Source organism: Leptidea sinapis, chromosome 12 (assembly GCF_905404315.1).
Source record: "Leptidea sinapis chromosome 12, ilLepSina1.1, whole genome shotgun sequence".
NCBI lineage: Eukaryota > Metazoa > Arthropoda > Insecta > Lepidoptera > Pieridae > Leptidea > Leptidea sinapis.
Genome location: NC_066276.1, coordinates 12445797 through 12464053, shown reverse-complemented (window position 1 = coordinate 12464053; position 18257 = coordinate 12445797). Strand labels below are relative to the sequence as shown.

Genomic DNA, 18257 nt, shown 5'->3' with positions numbered 1-18257 from the left:
GTCAGCGCCGCACTATAACAGACTGTGTAACTTTAAAGAAAATATGTACTGGTGAGCTGACATCTTCTGAGCTCCTCAGTCTCGTAGGCTTTCACGTCCCAGCCAGGTCTCTCCGCACATGCATTACTTTTGAGCTATCGTCCCCAAGAACAAACATTGGGTTTCGCGCGCCATTACACAGAATGTGTAAATCTTACAACAATAGTTTTCTCGACATCGACATATTTTCGTGCTCCCCTGCTCTGTTCAGACACAGTTTAGAATTAAAATTAAAATCGTTCTTATCGTTGCCCCAAGTTTAGTTTTAAATAATTTCATTTGTCTACATCTTTTAAATTAGTTACTTCTGTGAATGTTTGCGTTTTGTGACTGTATACCTTTGATTTTTCTTTTTGTTATTATTGTATTTGTGAAACATGTGTTAGGACGCATCTACATTTATATTTTGTATCTCTTTCCTATATTGTTCAATTCTTGTGATGTGTTTGTTATGTTCCCTTGTTATAATAAATAAATAAATAAATAGATATAGTTACATAACATTTTCAGAGGGACAGCGGGATTCGGGTTAACCCGACGTTTCGTGACCTTTGCAGATATAATAAAATATTAATTAAAATTTAACGCTTACGCAAAAACCTAATGTAAAAATACACAGACAATTATACGCGTTTTAATCTTTTAAAAAAGTATTTTATTCAAATGTGTTACACACGCGGTAATCAAAGAAGGTAAAGAAATACTTAATAAATCTATTAAGCTTCTTTGTTCTTAACTACAAAATATATGACGCATCCTGAACAATATTATATGAACTTGAATGAAGAACGTGTAATATAGTAATTTGTATGGAATTAAAACGCGACTCATTAGCTTAATATAATATGTATTTCTTTTGTGCGTCTGTTGTAACTGAAGTCCTCCTCAACAGCTGGACTGATTTTAATGAAACTTTCTGTGTGTCTTCAGGTGGATTCGGGAATGGTTTAGAATCACAATTTACCTCCTAAACGGCTGGACCGATTTTGATGATCTTTTTATGTGTGCTCCAGTGAATTTGAGATTGGTTTAGATTCTCAATCCCATCCATATAATATAATTCTCCTGCTCATGTGTATATTAGTGAACTCCTCCTAACGGCTGTACCGATTTTTCAAATTTAAAACGTGTGTACAGGACAACGTCTGTCGGGTCCACTTGTAAAATTATAAATTTAAAGAGAATACTGTTATTTGTATTAAAAATAAAATTAATATTGTTTATTTGATAGGTTTTCTCATTAAAAAGATATCTAGTAGCTAAGCATATCGTCAGGCTAGGAAAAACTGAATAAATCTAGTCTTAATGTAGGTACTATACATTAATCATAAATCATAATCCAGCGGATTAAGATCGGTACTAGACGACGGCCAGTCTTCAGCTCTGATGAAGTCCGAAAGGTCCGTTTTCAAACAAGACTGCGTAGACCGAGTTTTATGACCCGGCGCCGAGTCTTGCTGGAAGGACCATTCGTGGCTATTGAACATGGTGTTGTTAAGGGGCTTCACTACCTTCTCAAGAATCTTTCTTGATATACTAATGCCGATGTTTTGATACATTTTTCACGGTAGTCAAAAGTATGGCTAAGTCACTCCTTCATAGCTAATACCCCACAAACCATTACTGAAGTCGGATAGCGCCCACGTTGCACTTTGTCGACTAATTTGGAAGCGTCCTCAGAGCTTCGAACATAAATAGGGACATTTTTCTCATCCGTAAACAAAATTTTTCTGTGACCTCGTACCGCTACAGTAGTTGTTTCGATTTTACCACTCTATTCTTTTTTAAATTATCAGTTAAGAAATGACCAATACGGCTGCAAGTTTAGAACTTAGACATCTTTTCAAATACGCGACATGGTTCTAGGTGCTATCTTCATCTCCCGAGATAATATCTTTTGCTTTCGGACAGGATTTCTTCGAATTCTTTCCTTTACTGCTTTGACCACCTTTTTCATACGAACACTACGTGGACGGCCAGATATTTATCTGTCATAAACAGAGGAGGTCTCATTGTACCTATTTATAGCCCGGTGCACAACCATTTTACAAATTGCAAGCGTATGGAGAGTTTTAAAAATTGCTTTTGGCGATTCGTTTCTCTTTATCACCCCACTCCGTTTATTGGCGCTAAATTGTAACAGTATTTATGGACAGACTAAGTAGATTAATAGAGTGGCTTTGAGTTTCTTGCCACTTGTTCTGGTTCAAGCTCAACATATCCGAAGTGCTGCAAAAATCTTTTACTTTATTAATTATTACTTTAAAAAAAGCCATGAGCTTTTTTTACTTTCTTAACACTTATGATTATTATCATTGCTGTATGTATACTAATCGGATAATATTTTTTTTTATTTGAAATCATTTGGTTTTGGTAAACAAAATTTCAGTGTGATCCCTGTCTAAATGTTTCAACAAAGTACCTATATTTTAATAATTGAAGTAATTAAGCTTAACGACAGCTAAATAATGTTCTAAAATAGTAATAATGTTGAAGACGTAAGTCGTCATTCGGATATCCGTTTTATTGTTTGAATATAAACCCTTTATAACTCGCTGCGATCGTAACATCAACACATTAATACCAAATTTTACCTATTTATTGTGATGATAACATTATTTACGTCATTTATGTACTTATACATTTACGTCACTAGAAGCTATAGCATAGTATATATATATATTAAGCAATGTATGCTGGAGGTGTTCAATATATCATTGATATGCAAGAATAGCAATAATCGTCGACAATGACAAGCTGGAAGTCCACTTGCATAAGCTCTCGGTGAAGCCCAATTGATGGAAGTTTTAAGAGGAGCGCCCATAGGAGGTGCCATACACGATCAAAGGCCTTCGCTATATCCAGGCTAACTGCCAGGCCTTCCCCTTGCTCTCAATAGCCGCCGCCCATCTGTGTGTTACGTATATCAGAAGATCGCCTGCCTACCGACCATGGCGAAAGCCGTACTGTCGGTCAACAGAACATCCAATAAGGACGGCGTGTGGCTGTCCACATCCGGGAGCCGCGTTGGCGACTCAACCAATTGGGATAGACCATACGCTAATGTAAAATCATGCACCGATCGCCCTGCGTAGCCTGTGGGACGTGACCCAAGCCATTCGGCATTGCGCCCGTTGAAATCACCCAAGGCTACGATTTCAGCGGAGGGTATCTGTGAAAGCACGTCGACAATTGCCGCTTGAACGCAGCCCATGAGAAGATTCGTTTCTGCGTTACCACTATGTGACCTGTAGACACACGCATGTGTACGCGGACGAAGTCGCGGGTATCACCTACTTTTAAGAAATAAACATTTTGACTGTTTCTTCTCAATATATTCTTGATAATGTTCTATATTATGTTCATAACTAGAAACTGCGACAATCATAATGTTAACACGAGGAACACACATAAACTTGTTTTGCCTAATACTCGGTTAAGTCGAGTTAGTAGATAAGTCTTTGATAGAACGATGTATTTAGTATGCTTTTACAACATGATTTCAGAAAATGTACAAAGCAAATGTGTAAGAAAATTTAAAAGAATTATTAAAAAACGTATATGTGGTAAAGGTTATTATAACATATCTAAATGTTTTTCTTTATGATACCACAGACTGGGAATAGAGCGAACACCCACAGGCTATTTAAGTATAAACGTTTATTTATTATTATTATTTTTATATATCATATAACCATATATTTATGAAAAATAAGGCCTATTATTTGGACCCTATTTCGAACGGCTGGTAGTTTTTGATTTCGTTCAAGTGATTTTATATCCTATATTGAATAAAAAATATTTGAATTTGACCGCGTGCAACGCAGAGCTGCTCGACTTGTCGGGGACCCAATGCTCTGTGAACGGTTGGATCACTTGGCGTTTCGTGGAGACGTCGCTTCATTATGTGTCTTCACCACATTTATCACGGGGAGTGTTCCGAGGAGCTGTTTCACATGATTTCTGCCGTCGAATTTCACCTTCGCACGACAAGCCACAAATTAGGATATTATCCCCACGTTCCTCCGGAATGCGGTTTTCAAGGATCTAAAGGAACGAACCAAGCTGTGCAATGAACTTCCTTGTGCGGTGATTCCGGGACGATACGACATGGGTACCTTCAAAGAAAGCGCGTACACTTTCCTTAAAGGCCTTTCCTCTGGTGCTGCAAGATGTGGGCGGCGGTGATCACTTAACACCAGGTGACGAGTGTACGTTCTCGTTTGTTCTCCTCTTCCATTTAAAAGTGCTATTTTTAACGCAACATATATGTCATATTATTATTATAAGCTTTCTCCGTTCTTAAATATTTAGTGTGCGTTACCTGAATATTCAAATATTGAGCAGATAATGCCAAGTGTGGCTGACTGTTTATGAGTTGTCACTCAAATACAGTAACTAATTTCTATCTTGCTGTATCTCTATGGTATCAAGACTTACTACGTCCTGGGCTCATTCTTACTTTTTTTTCCTCACCCTGTTAAATTATTAATTAAAACAAAAACAATGCCGGTTCTCGTTAATTATATTCTCATAAATATTCTGAAAATTAACAATTACAATATTTACTTTGTTTCAGTGTGAAACCATCATTTAAATCTCGTGGTGTTACGACATAATTGAGTATCATCACTTACAATACTGGTGGGTTCGCTTGTCAACAGATGATGCAATCAGCAGCTATAAACCACTTTGCACATAACCGGGGGAAAGGGACCACACGGCATACGACACCGCCGCAAGGAATTAGATTCTAATGAGCCTGATGAGGACAGACAAGAGTAATAGATGGTAAAAGTTATTCTCACAAAGCATGAACAAGGATTATTTTGTTTGTGTTTCATAGATGAAATTAAACGAAATAATATATTAAACATATTTTATTAGAAACAATACATCTTGACAAAAATTAATCAAAATAAGTAAACGTGCAATGTTGTCTCTAAAAATAATGAAATACAGCAACGTATAGGTACAAATACATTCAGCACTTACAATAAATGTTTAACAAAATATAACAAAAACTCCAGCACCAACACGGGTGTCCGTGGTAGAGGTCGCTTCAACGTAATATAACAACATTAAAAAACCAACATTATTTAGTCTTAAATAATATGTTTCAAGTCAATAAGGCACTGGTATTGGTACGTACAAAAGTGGTGGAAAGTTAGTTTAGGGACGTTTCAATCAAATTGTTTGCGAGTTAACTCGTTTTATTCCCTAATTATAATTTAAAAGAAGCGATACGTAGGTACAATATTCGCATATAAGTGACTATATGCCGGAGGTTTAAATTTATTTCAAACGTACTAACATTGAAAATTAAATTTACAATAAGACATATGGCTACGTTATAAATATGCATACATTTTGTACTACAAGTGTGGAATAAAGTTATATTTGTTACAACTGATAAACCGTAGTAGCTACAGTACACAGTACATTATCTCACAATACACAATTAAACTAAATTTCTGTAATGATATGGAAAACCTCAAACATGTTAAAATAATATTTGTTATAAAACGTTTTTTAAAGTGTTTTAATAAATGCAGGAAGATACAAAATTGTACAAAATATAAGTCCACAGTTGTATAATAAAAGTACTTTTACTTTGTCATATAAGTAGACAGCCAAAGCCACTCGAAACTTATAAAATTAAGTTTTATATTAAAAATTTCTAAAGATTTAACCCTATATGTATAACATTAGCTGTGAGTATTAATATAAAAGTATCTAAGTCTCGTCTGCTTCCACGAGTTGGCATATAGAACACATTAGGAGAGGTCATAATTATTTTAGCGCTGAATCAGTAAGCATAACAGGCAATAAACCTTTCCATTAACAAACAGAACAACAAACAATATAGCAAGATATATAGATACAGTTCTAGCGAAAGCCCGTAGGCGTTATGTGGTGAAAGTTGAAGTAGTATAGAAGAGTGTGCAGCGCAGTGCGATAGTGGAACACAAGTAGAAAGAACTCGGCCAGCCATTCGGCGGGCTTCATTCTTCCTACGTCCTCATGTCAACGAGCCGAAGCCATGAGTCGCTGGCACTGCGCCAACAGATACATTTTCTGTTGCTCGTCGTACAGGAATATCAGTTTGCCGGAACCGGCGCTGGGGAACATGCCGAGAACTTTTCGTTTCGCGGTCGGTATGTACACACCTTTTGGGACAGCGGTCGGCACTTCTGGTATCTCCGTCCATAGGTACGACCACACAATCTGAACAAACGATAGACATATTGAAGCAGTATGTAGTTAGATAATTATACAAACGACACTTGACAAAAACATTAAAGTTTACATTAACAATTATATTCATTTGCATAGTAACGACTGATATCTGCTGTCAAGGAGCTGTCTGCTGCTCGGAAAAGGAGGACAATCGAGCGTACGGGTCACCTGATGTTAAGTGATCACCGCCGCCCACATTATCTTGCAACACCAGACGAATCACAGGAACTTTGCCGGCGTTTAATGAAGGTGTACGCGCTGTTTTTGATGGTAACCTACCCATGTCGTATTGTCCTGGAAACACCGCACAAAGAAGCTCATTCCAAGGCTCCTTGAAAACCGCACCGCATCCAGATGGTGGGGATGATATCCTTATTTGTAGCTTGTGGCGAAGGTGGAATTCAACCGCAGGAATCCGGTGAAACAGCTCTTCGGAACACTCCCCGTGATAAATGCGGTAGAAGACACACAATGACGTGACGTCTCTACGCAACGCCAAGTGATTCAGCCGTTTCGAGACCCACTATATACTAGGCGAAGCTTTGAGGGAAGTGTTAAGAGCGGTGATACGACATATGGGGTTTTTTTTAGTAGTAAATAATGCGCAAACTTCAGTCTTTTGAGGGTTAAATTGGACAAGATGTAATTTACCCCATTCCGCAACCTTACCAAGAAAGTACTCAATATAAGACACGAGTAACTCCCGTCATTGGTCGACGATTTCAAGAGAGAGACCATGCCCCGTGTATACGTCATCACCAATGATGTCATCTGCATAGCAATGTATGTTAGAGGTGTCCAACATATCATTGATATGCAGAAGAAAAGGTGTAGGAGATAGCAAATAGCCTTAGGGCAGCGTTCACTAGCTTCGGGTTCGAGCAATAACCGTCGACAACGACCTGTATGCTGCGCCCAGTGAGGAAGCTGGAGGTCCACTTGCATAAACTCTGGGGAAGCCCAAATGATGGAAGTTTTGAGAGAAACGCCTTGTGCTATGCCATACACGATTAAAGGCCTTCGCTATATCCAGGCTAGCTGCCAGGCCTTCCCCCTTGCTTGCGATAGCCGCCGCCAATCTGTGTTAGGTATACCAGAAGATCGCCTGCCGACCGACCATGGCGATAGCCGTACTGTCGGTCGTCAATCAACTGGAGACCCTTTGTATACCAAGAGCTGGCGGTTGATTATGCTCTGCATGATTTTGGAGAGCAGTGAAGTAATACAATTTTTTTTATTGAAAATAAGGGATGAGACGAGCAGGACGTTCAGCTGATGGTAATTGATACGGCGCCCTTCAGACCCAAACACAATAATGTTTACAAATTATTGTTTCACGGCAGAAATAGACGCCGTTGTGGTACCCATAATCTAGCCGGCATTCTGTGCAAAGGAGCCTCCCACTGGTATAGGCCTGTAGTTTACCGGATCCGAACTGTCTTCTTTTTTTGGATCGGCTGGTTGAAGTTACCAAGAGCTGCTTTCGACAACGACCAGAACTTGCATGTTCCAGTCGGGTCACTGGAAAGCTGTTTGACCAAGCCATTCGGCACTGTGCCCGTTGAAATCGCCCAAGACTACGATTTCGGCGCAGAGGATCTGTGCAAGCACGTCATCAATTACCGCTCGAACGGAGCCCATGACATGATCCGTTTCTGCGTTACCACTATGGGAACTGAAGACATACACATAGATGCGGTTATCAAAATCTATACGGAGCCAGAGAGTAGACAGGTTCCTACCCTCAAAATTGCAGAGACGGCGACAGCAGATATCCTCTCAAACGCACACACATACCCTAGCATGAGGCAAAAAATTATGCTCGATTTTGTACCTGGGGTACGTTAAATATGACGTATGTTATTTAACCGTATTCTTTTTATACAATCGCACGAAGAATGATTATAACTGAATGATCATGAAATTGTCTGTGTGCAATTATTTTAAATGTTTATCAACTTATAAAGATTACATTTCTTAAATCTGTGTCAAAGCAATATTTGTAAAATACCCGCTGTATTTGAAAGTAAAAGTAGTTGATTCAATGTAATATTTATATCAAATTAGAACGGGCCGAAACGACAGGCGGTCGCAATAAACCTGGCACTGTATCCATAATGTATAAAATACTTACAGAGTTAGCAAATATTTTAAATATTCCAATTTAATTAGTATCACGTTTAAAATTAATTTATTTTTATTTCAAGTAGACACTACAGTCTATATAATATATTTATAATATATTTCCACCTAGTACATAGGTCGACTAGTACGTATATAAAGTTTATGTATTTTATCATAATAATATTAAATAAAAAAAAATGTTCTAGCTACGTTACTAGCTCCGTATGAATACATACATAATATAGAACGTCATTGACAGGGAGCATATTTTGTAAAATAATTCTTGGTGTTATGAGATATTACTGCCAAATTCATAAAAAACAGAAAATTATTTATTATACACAGAACAACGTCTGTCGGGTCAGCTAGTCATGTAAAAATTACAGATTCCATTTGGAATTTTCAAATGTAATATTTTGTTTATTTTTAATTGTAACAGTATTTATAGCCAGACTAAGTATATGTATATTATATATACACAACTTATACTATATATGTATATACGTGTGTGTGTGTGTGTGTATATATCCGATAGTATGTAAATTTATTGCCATTTGTCAAGTTATAAATAAAATCTCCTACACCTTTAGGTTACCTAGAAGATATCGCTGAGTAGCGAGAGGAAGTACAATAAAGTGTTTTCATTAATTAATTGATCCACATACCTGCCATCCTCCGAAGACATTGTTCTTCTCCAGATAGAAGAGCCGCTTGTCGCTGCACATGACCACCTCCTTGCCGGCGACCACCCACACGTGGGCTTCGTACGTGTCTGTACTCACGAACTTACCCTGGACACGACTGGCTTTACTGACATTGTACATGCACGCGAGAAATATACCAACAACATACATAAATGTGTATGTTATACGTTGTTCCATTGGTAGTTATGTGAAAAATGAGTATTTATGGTAAAACTGTAGCTTGGTTTTTAAATCGTGCGCCACGTATTTAAATAAAACGAGGTGTGCATTCGATAGAGTCCTTTTCTTAAAATGTTTTTCTTTTTCTGAGCAAATTTGTAGTTTTTGCGAAAATCGAAGATGAAAATTGCAATTTACTTGTGAATAAACCTGAATAATTTTATATAAACTCGGCGAAAGTACTTATGTAGTTTGTAAAATAGATTGATGGTTTACTAAAAATCTTTAGTAATAACGTTATTTTTTTAATTAATTTAAAGAAAAGTTTTTTGAAATAAATCTAAGTTATTTTACGACGCCATCTTGGTTAAAGACTCTAGGTTGTATATAATGTAAATAAAAGTAACAGAATATGTATATAAAGCGGATTAAATAAATGCTTACAAAATCAATTTAGAGTTAGTTATTTGATATAAATGTTAACCTCAAATTTTAGTTAGTTTAATATACTAGGGGAACAGTGGCCAATATTGGCTACGAACTTCACAAAATATTTATTATTTTTTTTTTTCGTAGGTATTTCCGTTGTTTTATAATAAAATACAGCTCTTGTTACTCAGTAACAATATCCAAAGAATTTTTAAAATCGTTTCATTATTTTTTGAGGTTATTTATTATTAAATTAGATGCATTCAAAAATAAAAAAACTCATCGTCATCATCATCATTTTAGTTAAAGATTCAAAATAAATTAAATGGTACAAAAATAAATATTAGGTACATCATTTTGAAGTTGGTGCTAAGCTCAACAAAAGAAATCGAAGTTAACTTTTTCTAGACGAAGTAGAATATGTCTGATTTCAGAGAAAGAGCCTACAGGCTAATCTTATATATAAAATTCTCGTGTCACAATGTTAATTACCTTACTCCTCCGAAACGGCTTTACTGATTTTTACCAAATTTTATATGCATATTCAGTAGGTCTGAGAATCGGCTACTATCTATTTTTCATCCCCTTACATGTTAAGGGTATGAAAAATAGATAGCCCACCCCAAATTTTAATTTTTAATTTTTTGACAATTTTTTTTATTTTTATTTTATTATGAATCAACATTGACAAATAAATACAAATTTAAATTTTCGCCCTTCTACGATCTACAACTATTATTGGGTCACGATTTTTATATATTATTCTGTTCCATCCATCCGTTCCATTTAATAATTGATTTTTTTTTAATATGTGATATTATGGCAATACGAAGTTTGCTGGGTCAGCTAGTAATAACATATAAATAACATCTGTGTGTTTTCTTTCCTGTAACAACTTGTCACATTGACATTATATCTCGAAATGACTGATCGTAGATAGATAAGCATGTTATGGACATGTGCCAAAAAACAGTTTTTACATAAAGAGAATTTTAACGCGGGTACTGTAAATGTGTTATAGATTATAGAATACACATATTAATGATTATAACGTAAGTATGTGATAATACGTTTTATAATTGAGATTAAACATAGAAACATAAAAGCGCGGAAGAAAGGAATTTCGATTAATAAACAAACCTTTTCAAGTTCGGAGAGCATCTTGTAGCCCTCCGCCTGCAACCTGGAGTAGGGCCGGACTCCTGTGTCGGGAGGGAGGTACCGCGCCGCGCGTCGCTTTGTGACCTCTTCAGATAAGTCTGCCGCTCTATTCAACGGGAGTCATTGAATCAACAACCATTACATGACTGTACATACAAGAAATGGAATACTAACAATATAATAAAAGGTAGTTATGTCTATGGAAATAAATTCAGATAAACTGTTATGCATCGCGCGAGAGCTCATTAGATTCTCGCACAACTTAATTACTATTGAAATTTAAAGCTATTTGGATTTATATCTTTAGTTACTTAAGCCTCTTATCATGCTAAAACATGCAAAGGTCGATGTATTAAAAATAAAGCACACTCAAGCACAGATAAGAAGAAGATGTCCGAATAATATTAGGTATATATATGAAAAATACATGAGGTATTTGTTCAAAATTCAATTAAAATATTTCGAATATATGATATATATTTTTATAATACTAACGCCCAATATCAATATTATTATTATATACCAATTCCTATTTGACATGTCTTTAAAATAATTATGAATTAAACTGTAATTAGTACTTGTAATCACTTGTTTTACGTTACCACTTACCAGACCTGTCTCACTCCCCGTGTAGGTAATGAAAAATAGGTACGCGCGGTGTGGTTCAATAAGTAGGACTACTTACTTAGGTTACGAAAATAAGTAGAAACTTATGTATACTAGGTTGGTGTATTATTAAATTACGAATTTATTAAAATTCAATGAATATCTGATGTTTGCGATAATTATCTGTTTCGTTATATAACTATGCTAACATTGTATAAATATATTAGTTATCTGAACTACCCTAACCTCCACACTACCACAGAATACACAATAGTATGCTACTAACATCTAGCCTAGGTTTATTGCGTCAGTATGAGCGTCAATAATTCACAAAGAATAATAGGCACAAACCTAACTGCTCATTTAAAATTCTGATTAAGTAATTCTTTAAAAGAGGACAACCCTCACGTCGTCAGAGTTATGTGATAGAAACAGAGGCAACTTCTATGTCAATTTAGATAAAGTTATTAGCGCTGTGCGATCTGACATGCATTTAATTTTATCGTAGCAAAAGTCCAAATTTCTTTGATTTTGTGAGTGTTAATCTTCTGTACTTGTACTATTATGTATTCTGTGGTACTACAAGCTATTGTACAATAATGTGAGTGATACTAGCGTGAAGGTGTTATAGGTGCGAAAATAGGCCAACAAATTATTTGGGATATAATAAACATTAGGTGTCTCTAAAAATGAGGTCAAGACTGATGAGACCTGTGACCAAATAGCTGCTATTGACATGAGGTATAAATTAACCAAAATAATGAAGGATACGTTTTTCGGTGGATTTTAATAATCTAAACATTTACGGTATGTATTTCTATTACGAGCATTAGAACTAATATGAGATTATCGCAGACGTGGACCAGTGTTCGCCCTAGCACCTCTTTATGGTAACGAGCAGCGAGGACGCGAAGTCGATCAGTCCCCCGGCCGGCCGCACGAACAGGCCGAGGGCCCCGCGGCTCAGGCCCACCGCGAACCCTCGCAGGCCGCTCGCGCGGGCTCCGTGCACGGGCCCTATCACCACGCCACGCACGCCTTCCACCACGCCCTGGACATCACTCATCCTCTACATCAGCTTCTCGAATCAGCATTGCCAAGGCGTCGTTGGGTGCCGAAAATTCGACATAACTACAGCACAGAAGTAAGTCATGCTCGGAGATTACTTTCGGTGCGTTGCGGGCCATACTGGTAGCTATTAGGTAGTGTATTAGCTGGTCCCGCGTCCTCCGCAAGAATCTGGTTTTTATTCAATCAAAACCTTCAAAATGACGCTTAGGCCGGCAAACAATCTGGCAACACGTGACTCGGGTTTACGGGCATTGTGATCCAAAAGCGTTTCTGACTCTAGGAAGGTTTAGAAAACGCGAAGATACTCAAGCTGAAAGAAGTTTGGTCCACAGTTTAACGGTGCGTGGAGGAAACTTTATAGATGAGACACACTGGATGACGCATTAAATAGGTAATCACTCGGATACGTGGGTTTCGTGAAGAATAAATGATCTGTAAGTTTATTTCTCTGTAACATAAAGTTTCTCTACTAATACAACGACGCGTGAACGGAGTTGCTATAGTGGGCGTGGTCACGAGTGTGGTTAAACTACGTGCGTTCATTAGTCACTGCGATTTGTTTCAATACAGACATTTACTCGGACATAGTCCAGCTAGTCGACATTTATTTTGATTATTTATTGACTACCTATTTATTACAATAGTTTTCCCGGTGTCCAAAAAAAAAGCATAATCTAATATGACGTTTTGACATTGACTGTTCAGGTTTAATAAGTTAAGTTTTCATTTGTATAGATCCTTTTGCTTGCTAGTAGAGACCTGCGCATGGAGAGACTGGACGACTTCGTTTCGTTGCCTGAGCACCTCTGTGTTCGCGCGCGCCGATGGAACGCGATCCCAGAATTTGCGGTGCATCGCGCGATACCATCTACGACCGCCGAACATAAGAGGACTACCACGTGACCAAGTCTCCTAGGACACGACTGCTTCCATGCCGCTGGTTGATGGGCGCTCACCGGTATACTACCGGCGGGCTCGACCTCGCTGAGCGGAGGGCGTAAGCCAACCACGGACCTACCACCCTGCCGCAGATAGCTCGCGACCAGTCCCACCCAGAGCCCCGCCTGAAGTGCAGGCGGCGTTTATATTGCGGAAGACCCAGGTGTGTGGTAATATATCGATCTCTAGTCTTGTATGGATTGTTTTATGTCGCATCCACTAGAGGAGCTTTTTGGGATCCCGTTCATTGACATTTCGTAAAATGAAAAAGCTGTCATTAAAAATTTATAATTTTCATGTTATGTAAAATTTTTATATTTTATTATATATTTTAATTGTCTTGATTAGAATCCTATTAAACACAAAATCTTAGTAATCCGATGAAACACATACTGTGTTATTACAAAAATGTTCTATTACAAATCTATGTCTTTCTCTTGTTTAGCGTTCAACAATCTTTAGACATTGCTTATATTTAAACATGAGTCGCAGCTTGGCTAAGGTGTGTCTAACGGATAGAACATAATATCCATATGGAAGATTTAGACTGTATGATAACAAATGACAGCTGACAAAAATTGCCTTGCGTTCCTTTAATTTTTCCTGTACACTTTCTGTTTATGTTGTGTTTAACGACGTTTTAGTTAAACACAAGCTCAACAATGTTTTCTAATAGAAAAAGATAAACTCCATTTATGACGTTATAGTTAGGTCACTGTTCAACAAAACACGTGTCTAAGCCATATTTAAATTATTTTTTGTAATAACACCGATACAGTTAAGCTTTAACTAGATTTCAATACGAATAAGAAATAACGCCAAACCGGCACGGCCAAACCTTACAATATCCTTCATAATATTATATTTGTAACAATTCAATTATTGGCTCAGGCCCGTATCCAATTACTATCTTACAACATTATCTGAATACGCAGACGAAAAATGACCTCGCCTGCGATCCACTTACAACTTATCATCAATAATTAATACCAAAGCAACTTGGATCCGATAATTGGGTACAAAGCCTTTTTAGGTTAAGGGTACGGTCATACATTCATATATCTACAGCCGGCTATTTCTGAATGCTACGACACTGGGTACATATGTCACATTATAATAGGGGATCATTATAATTTTGTGTCGGGTCCACTTATAAATCGATTATAAACTGCGAAATAAAGCTTCCTCTCTTTCTTAACTTTCTTTCCTACCTACAGACATCCATGTAAGCCGGGGAGTCCTGTGCTATTCGGGTCCTGACTTGTGATCAAGCACTTTCCTGATCATGTGATCTATTGGCCTTCTCATGCCACGGCCGTACCATCGTAGCCTTGCTTCGGCTAACTTATACTGCATCATGCTGTCCAAATTAAAGCTTTTGTGATACCAGGTGTTTGTTACGAGACATACAAGGCCAGTAAAAGGCAAAGCAAATGTTTTGTTCACTATCCTTCTTTGTATGTGGAGAAGCGTCACGGAACCTAAAAGGAAATACGCGTCTGTCCCTAGCGTTCACCAAAAATCAAATCAGTTCCACTTCCATTTTGAGCATCTTGAGCGTTGTCATCGGCATAGCAAGTATGATAATCAGCTTTCACCCTACGATATGTTGAGATCATTATCTGACTAAAGACTATTCAGCACCAGAACTGTTTGTATTGTGAACATATTACGCACGCCTTGCCTGATTGGCGCGTTGATTAACTTGTATTATATGTGAAACTACATCTCAAGAAAATCAAACAAATACAATTGCAAATATAAACTGAATAATTAAACGTTAGTAACTAAGGGATAACTCACAATCAAATCAAACATTATAACATAATACATAAAGCACAAAATATAAAACATATGACAGCCAAATACTGAGTCAACATCTACCTCATAAAACATTTAATGCGCACATAAATCTAACAAGCCAGTAAAGCGTGTTAGCAATCTTCATACGATATGACTTTAAAGCGTCATCAGTGATATCAATACAGATAGTTCTAGAACAATACTAGTACTGCGTGATCGTCTGCACATATTTTATTTGGTTAACGCGTGACTCTAAGCTCATATCGCATGAATTCACATTAACTTAACTTAAAGGACCATGGTCAAGAACATATTAAACGTTGTTAAAAATTAAAAAAAATGTGCTCTAAGTGTAAGAATCATATTATGGAAACATGGCAGCAAGGAGGCAATTGTTCCTTTGCCGTTGTTGATTCCATTTTAATTCTCTTTAGTAATTGATCATTTATAATTAAAAAAAATAAGGGATGGCAGTGTTTGGATGAGTAGCAAAAATCAGAACGTTATGTCAGTGAGTGATATACGCGGCCATGCGTAGTTTCTATAAACTAGACTCTATGATCTACAATACCTTGCATTTTCGGCCGTTCTCGTTAGCTACGTCACCTAACCAAAGTAATATTTGTACGATATCAAAGTATCTTGGCTATTTAACCCTTAACACACGTGGGGGAGCAACGTCCCCCCAAAATGAGGCCCTATAGTTATACGTAGGTCTCACTAAAAGTTTTGCATAGCTTAAAGAAACAACATGTTATAATCAAAATATTATGTTTTTTATTATGTTTAGATTTGAAGGCAGGTTTTCTACGTGCTGATTGAACGCTATCACTGCCTCTCCGGAATTGATAAAATTGAAACCTCTCATCAAATCTTTGATGTTGGGGAAAATACAGTAATCGTAGGGTGCTAGGTCGGGGCTATGTGCAGGATGGGTGACGAGTTGTACTTTTTCGGAAGCTAAAAATGACTTAGTTTTGTTGGCCGTGTGGGAAAAAGCGTTGTCATGATGTAGGAGAACGCGGCTTTTTGGTCGTCTATCGCAAACTTTTTTTAACACCCTGGGTAAACAAATGATATAATACTACTCGGCATTAACACTCTTTTGATCTTCAAGTGGAATTGTGCAGATGGGACCCGTAGCTGAGAGAATAAATACGATCATTTTTTTACGAACGTTTCTCGCCTGCCTCACTTTTGTTGGCCTGTTCTCATTTTCAAACACAATTTTCACAAGTTTTTTTCGGGTTTAAAGCAATAAATCCACGTATCGTCTCCTGTGGCAATGTCATAAACAGCATTAGAATGTTCGTGGTCGTACTTCATTAGCATCTGTGAGCACCATTCCACCCGAGCCCGCTTCTGCTCTGCTGTCAGTTCATGAGGGATCCAACGACAACAAAGTTTCCGAACTTTTAATTCTTCGTGTAAAATTTTCTGAATTCGGCTCATATCAATCAACAATAGTCCTCAAATTGCCTCATAAGGCAAAGGCATGTTGTTGAAAACCCGCGATTACCTATGGGTAATCGCGGGTTTTCTCCAATTAGCCGCTTAACAGTAGCCACATTATTTTCGTTGACAGCAGTTGAAGGCCGCCCTTCACAAAATTCGACATGTAAAAAAACCCGACCTCTCTCAAATTCAGCAATCCTTCGCCGACTTAATTCCATTTTCGTTGCGTACGTAAAACTTTGATGTGTGATAAAAAACAATATATACAATGATTTCCCGCCCATTGTTTTTTTTTATTACTAAGAAGGTTGTAACGTTAAACGTAAACATATAACATTCGAAATTCAAATAGTTCCGCTTATCTAGAAGTGCAAATCTTTTAGTGGGCCTCATGTAATCTGTACATGTTTTATTATAAGTCATGATTTTTGTTTGGAAGTAAATTAAAGGCCTTCGATGGACAAAACTTATTTATTTTTGATTTATAACTTATTTGGAGCGTCTTTAGATATCATCTTGTAATAAAATTTCAAATTAAGTAAATTCAGTCTAAATGTTTACCTATAAAATAATAATTAAAGCTACTAATCTTCCAGATATTTAACACTATTGGTAATATGTATAGAATGAATGTGACATTCGTTTTTCACAGAAACATCAAAGCAAGAAATGCATATTTTTCATTTCATCCCTACTGACATGGTAAGTATATTTTGAGTCAGCTGAATTCATTGCGTACTCTGTAATCTTTTCATTGGTATGATACAAAATAAAGTCCTTTATATCTTCAGAATAAAGACAAGACCATGCAGCTAATGGAGACATTTCATTGTGGGCTAGAAACTGGCTCTTAGACGAGGCAGATGCACAATGATTTTATGCGCTGAAAACCGTGACGGTGATGGAGGTATCTTCAAACATTCATACTTATTTCATCCATACAATAGGTCAGTACTTGTACTTCCATCTTGTTCCTTGGTTTTCTATATCTGCCAGTTCATTTTCCACTTCATCTTCACTTCCCGTGTCGTATTTGCTAACTTCATACTCGGCGTCACTCAAATCCGGTAACACGAACCAGTGCCCTCATATTCGTCTTCCTCGAATTCCATGTCATTTAAAATATCTTGTTTAATAAATTTTAAATAATATAAATATATATTAATTACTGATCATTAAAATTTTTACTCATGTTGCCTGACAAACCTACAAATAAATTATAAAATGGAAAAAAAATAATACTTACGTAACATGTGGGTTCCTCCAAGCCGATTGGTCATCGTGGAGGAAATTGACCAACACCCTCTAAATTCTAATTGTAACTTCACAGTTAACTACCCTTCTAAAAAGACAAACGTAATATATACATATCAACATTAAATGTACGATTCATTAGCTCACCAGAAAGGTTACTTGAATTTGAAAAAGCACTCGACGATATTAAATGGGACATAATAGGTTTAAGCGAAGTGCGAAGAATGGGAGAGTGTATTGAAGAATATGACCTAGTCTTGATCAGATAAGATC

At 37.0% G+C, this 18257-nt stretch overlaps 1 protein-coding gene across 27 annotated transcripts in view; it reads right to left on the bottom strand.

Moving 5' to 3' along the window:
* Positions 1 to 5579: 5579 nt before the first annotated feature.
* LOC126967068 (intermembrane lipid transfer protein Vps13) overlaps positions 5580 to 18257 on the bottom strand; it is a 122224-nt gene continuing 109546 nt past the window's right edge. For all 27 annotated transcript variants that reach the window (XM_050811401.1, XM_050811403.1, XM_050811402.1 and 24 more), the window contains 3 exons: positions 10836 to 10962; positions 9069 to 9194; positions 5580 to 6267 (listed from right to left, as the gene is read on the bottom strand). In XM_050811401.1, coding sequence (XP_050667358.1) covers positions 6067 to 6267; positions 9069 to 9194; positions 10836 to 10962 — 454 coding nt within the window. In that variant the 3' untranslated portion in view covers positions 5580 to 6066. The remainder of the gene's footprint in view (positions 6268 to 9068; positions 9195 to 10835; positions 10963 to 18257) is intronic.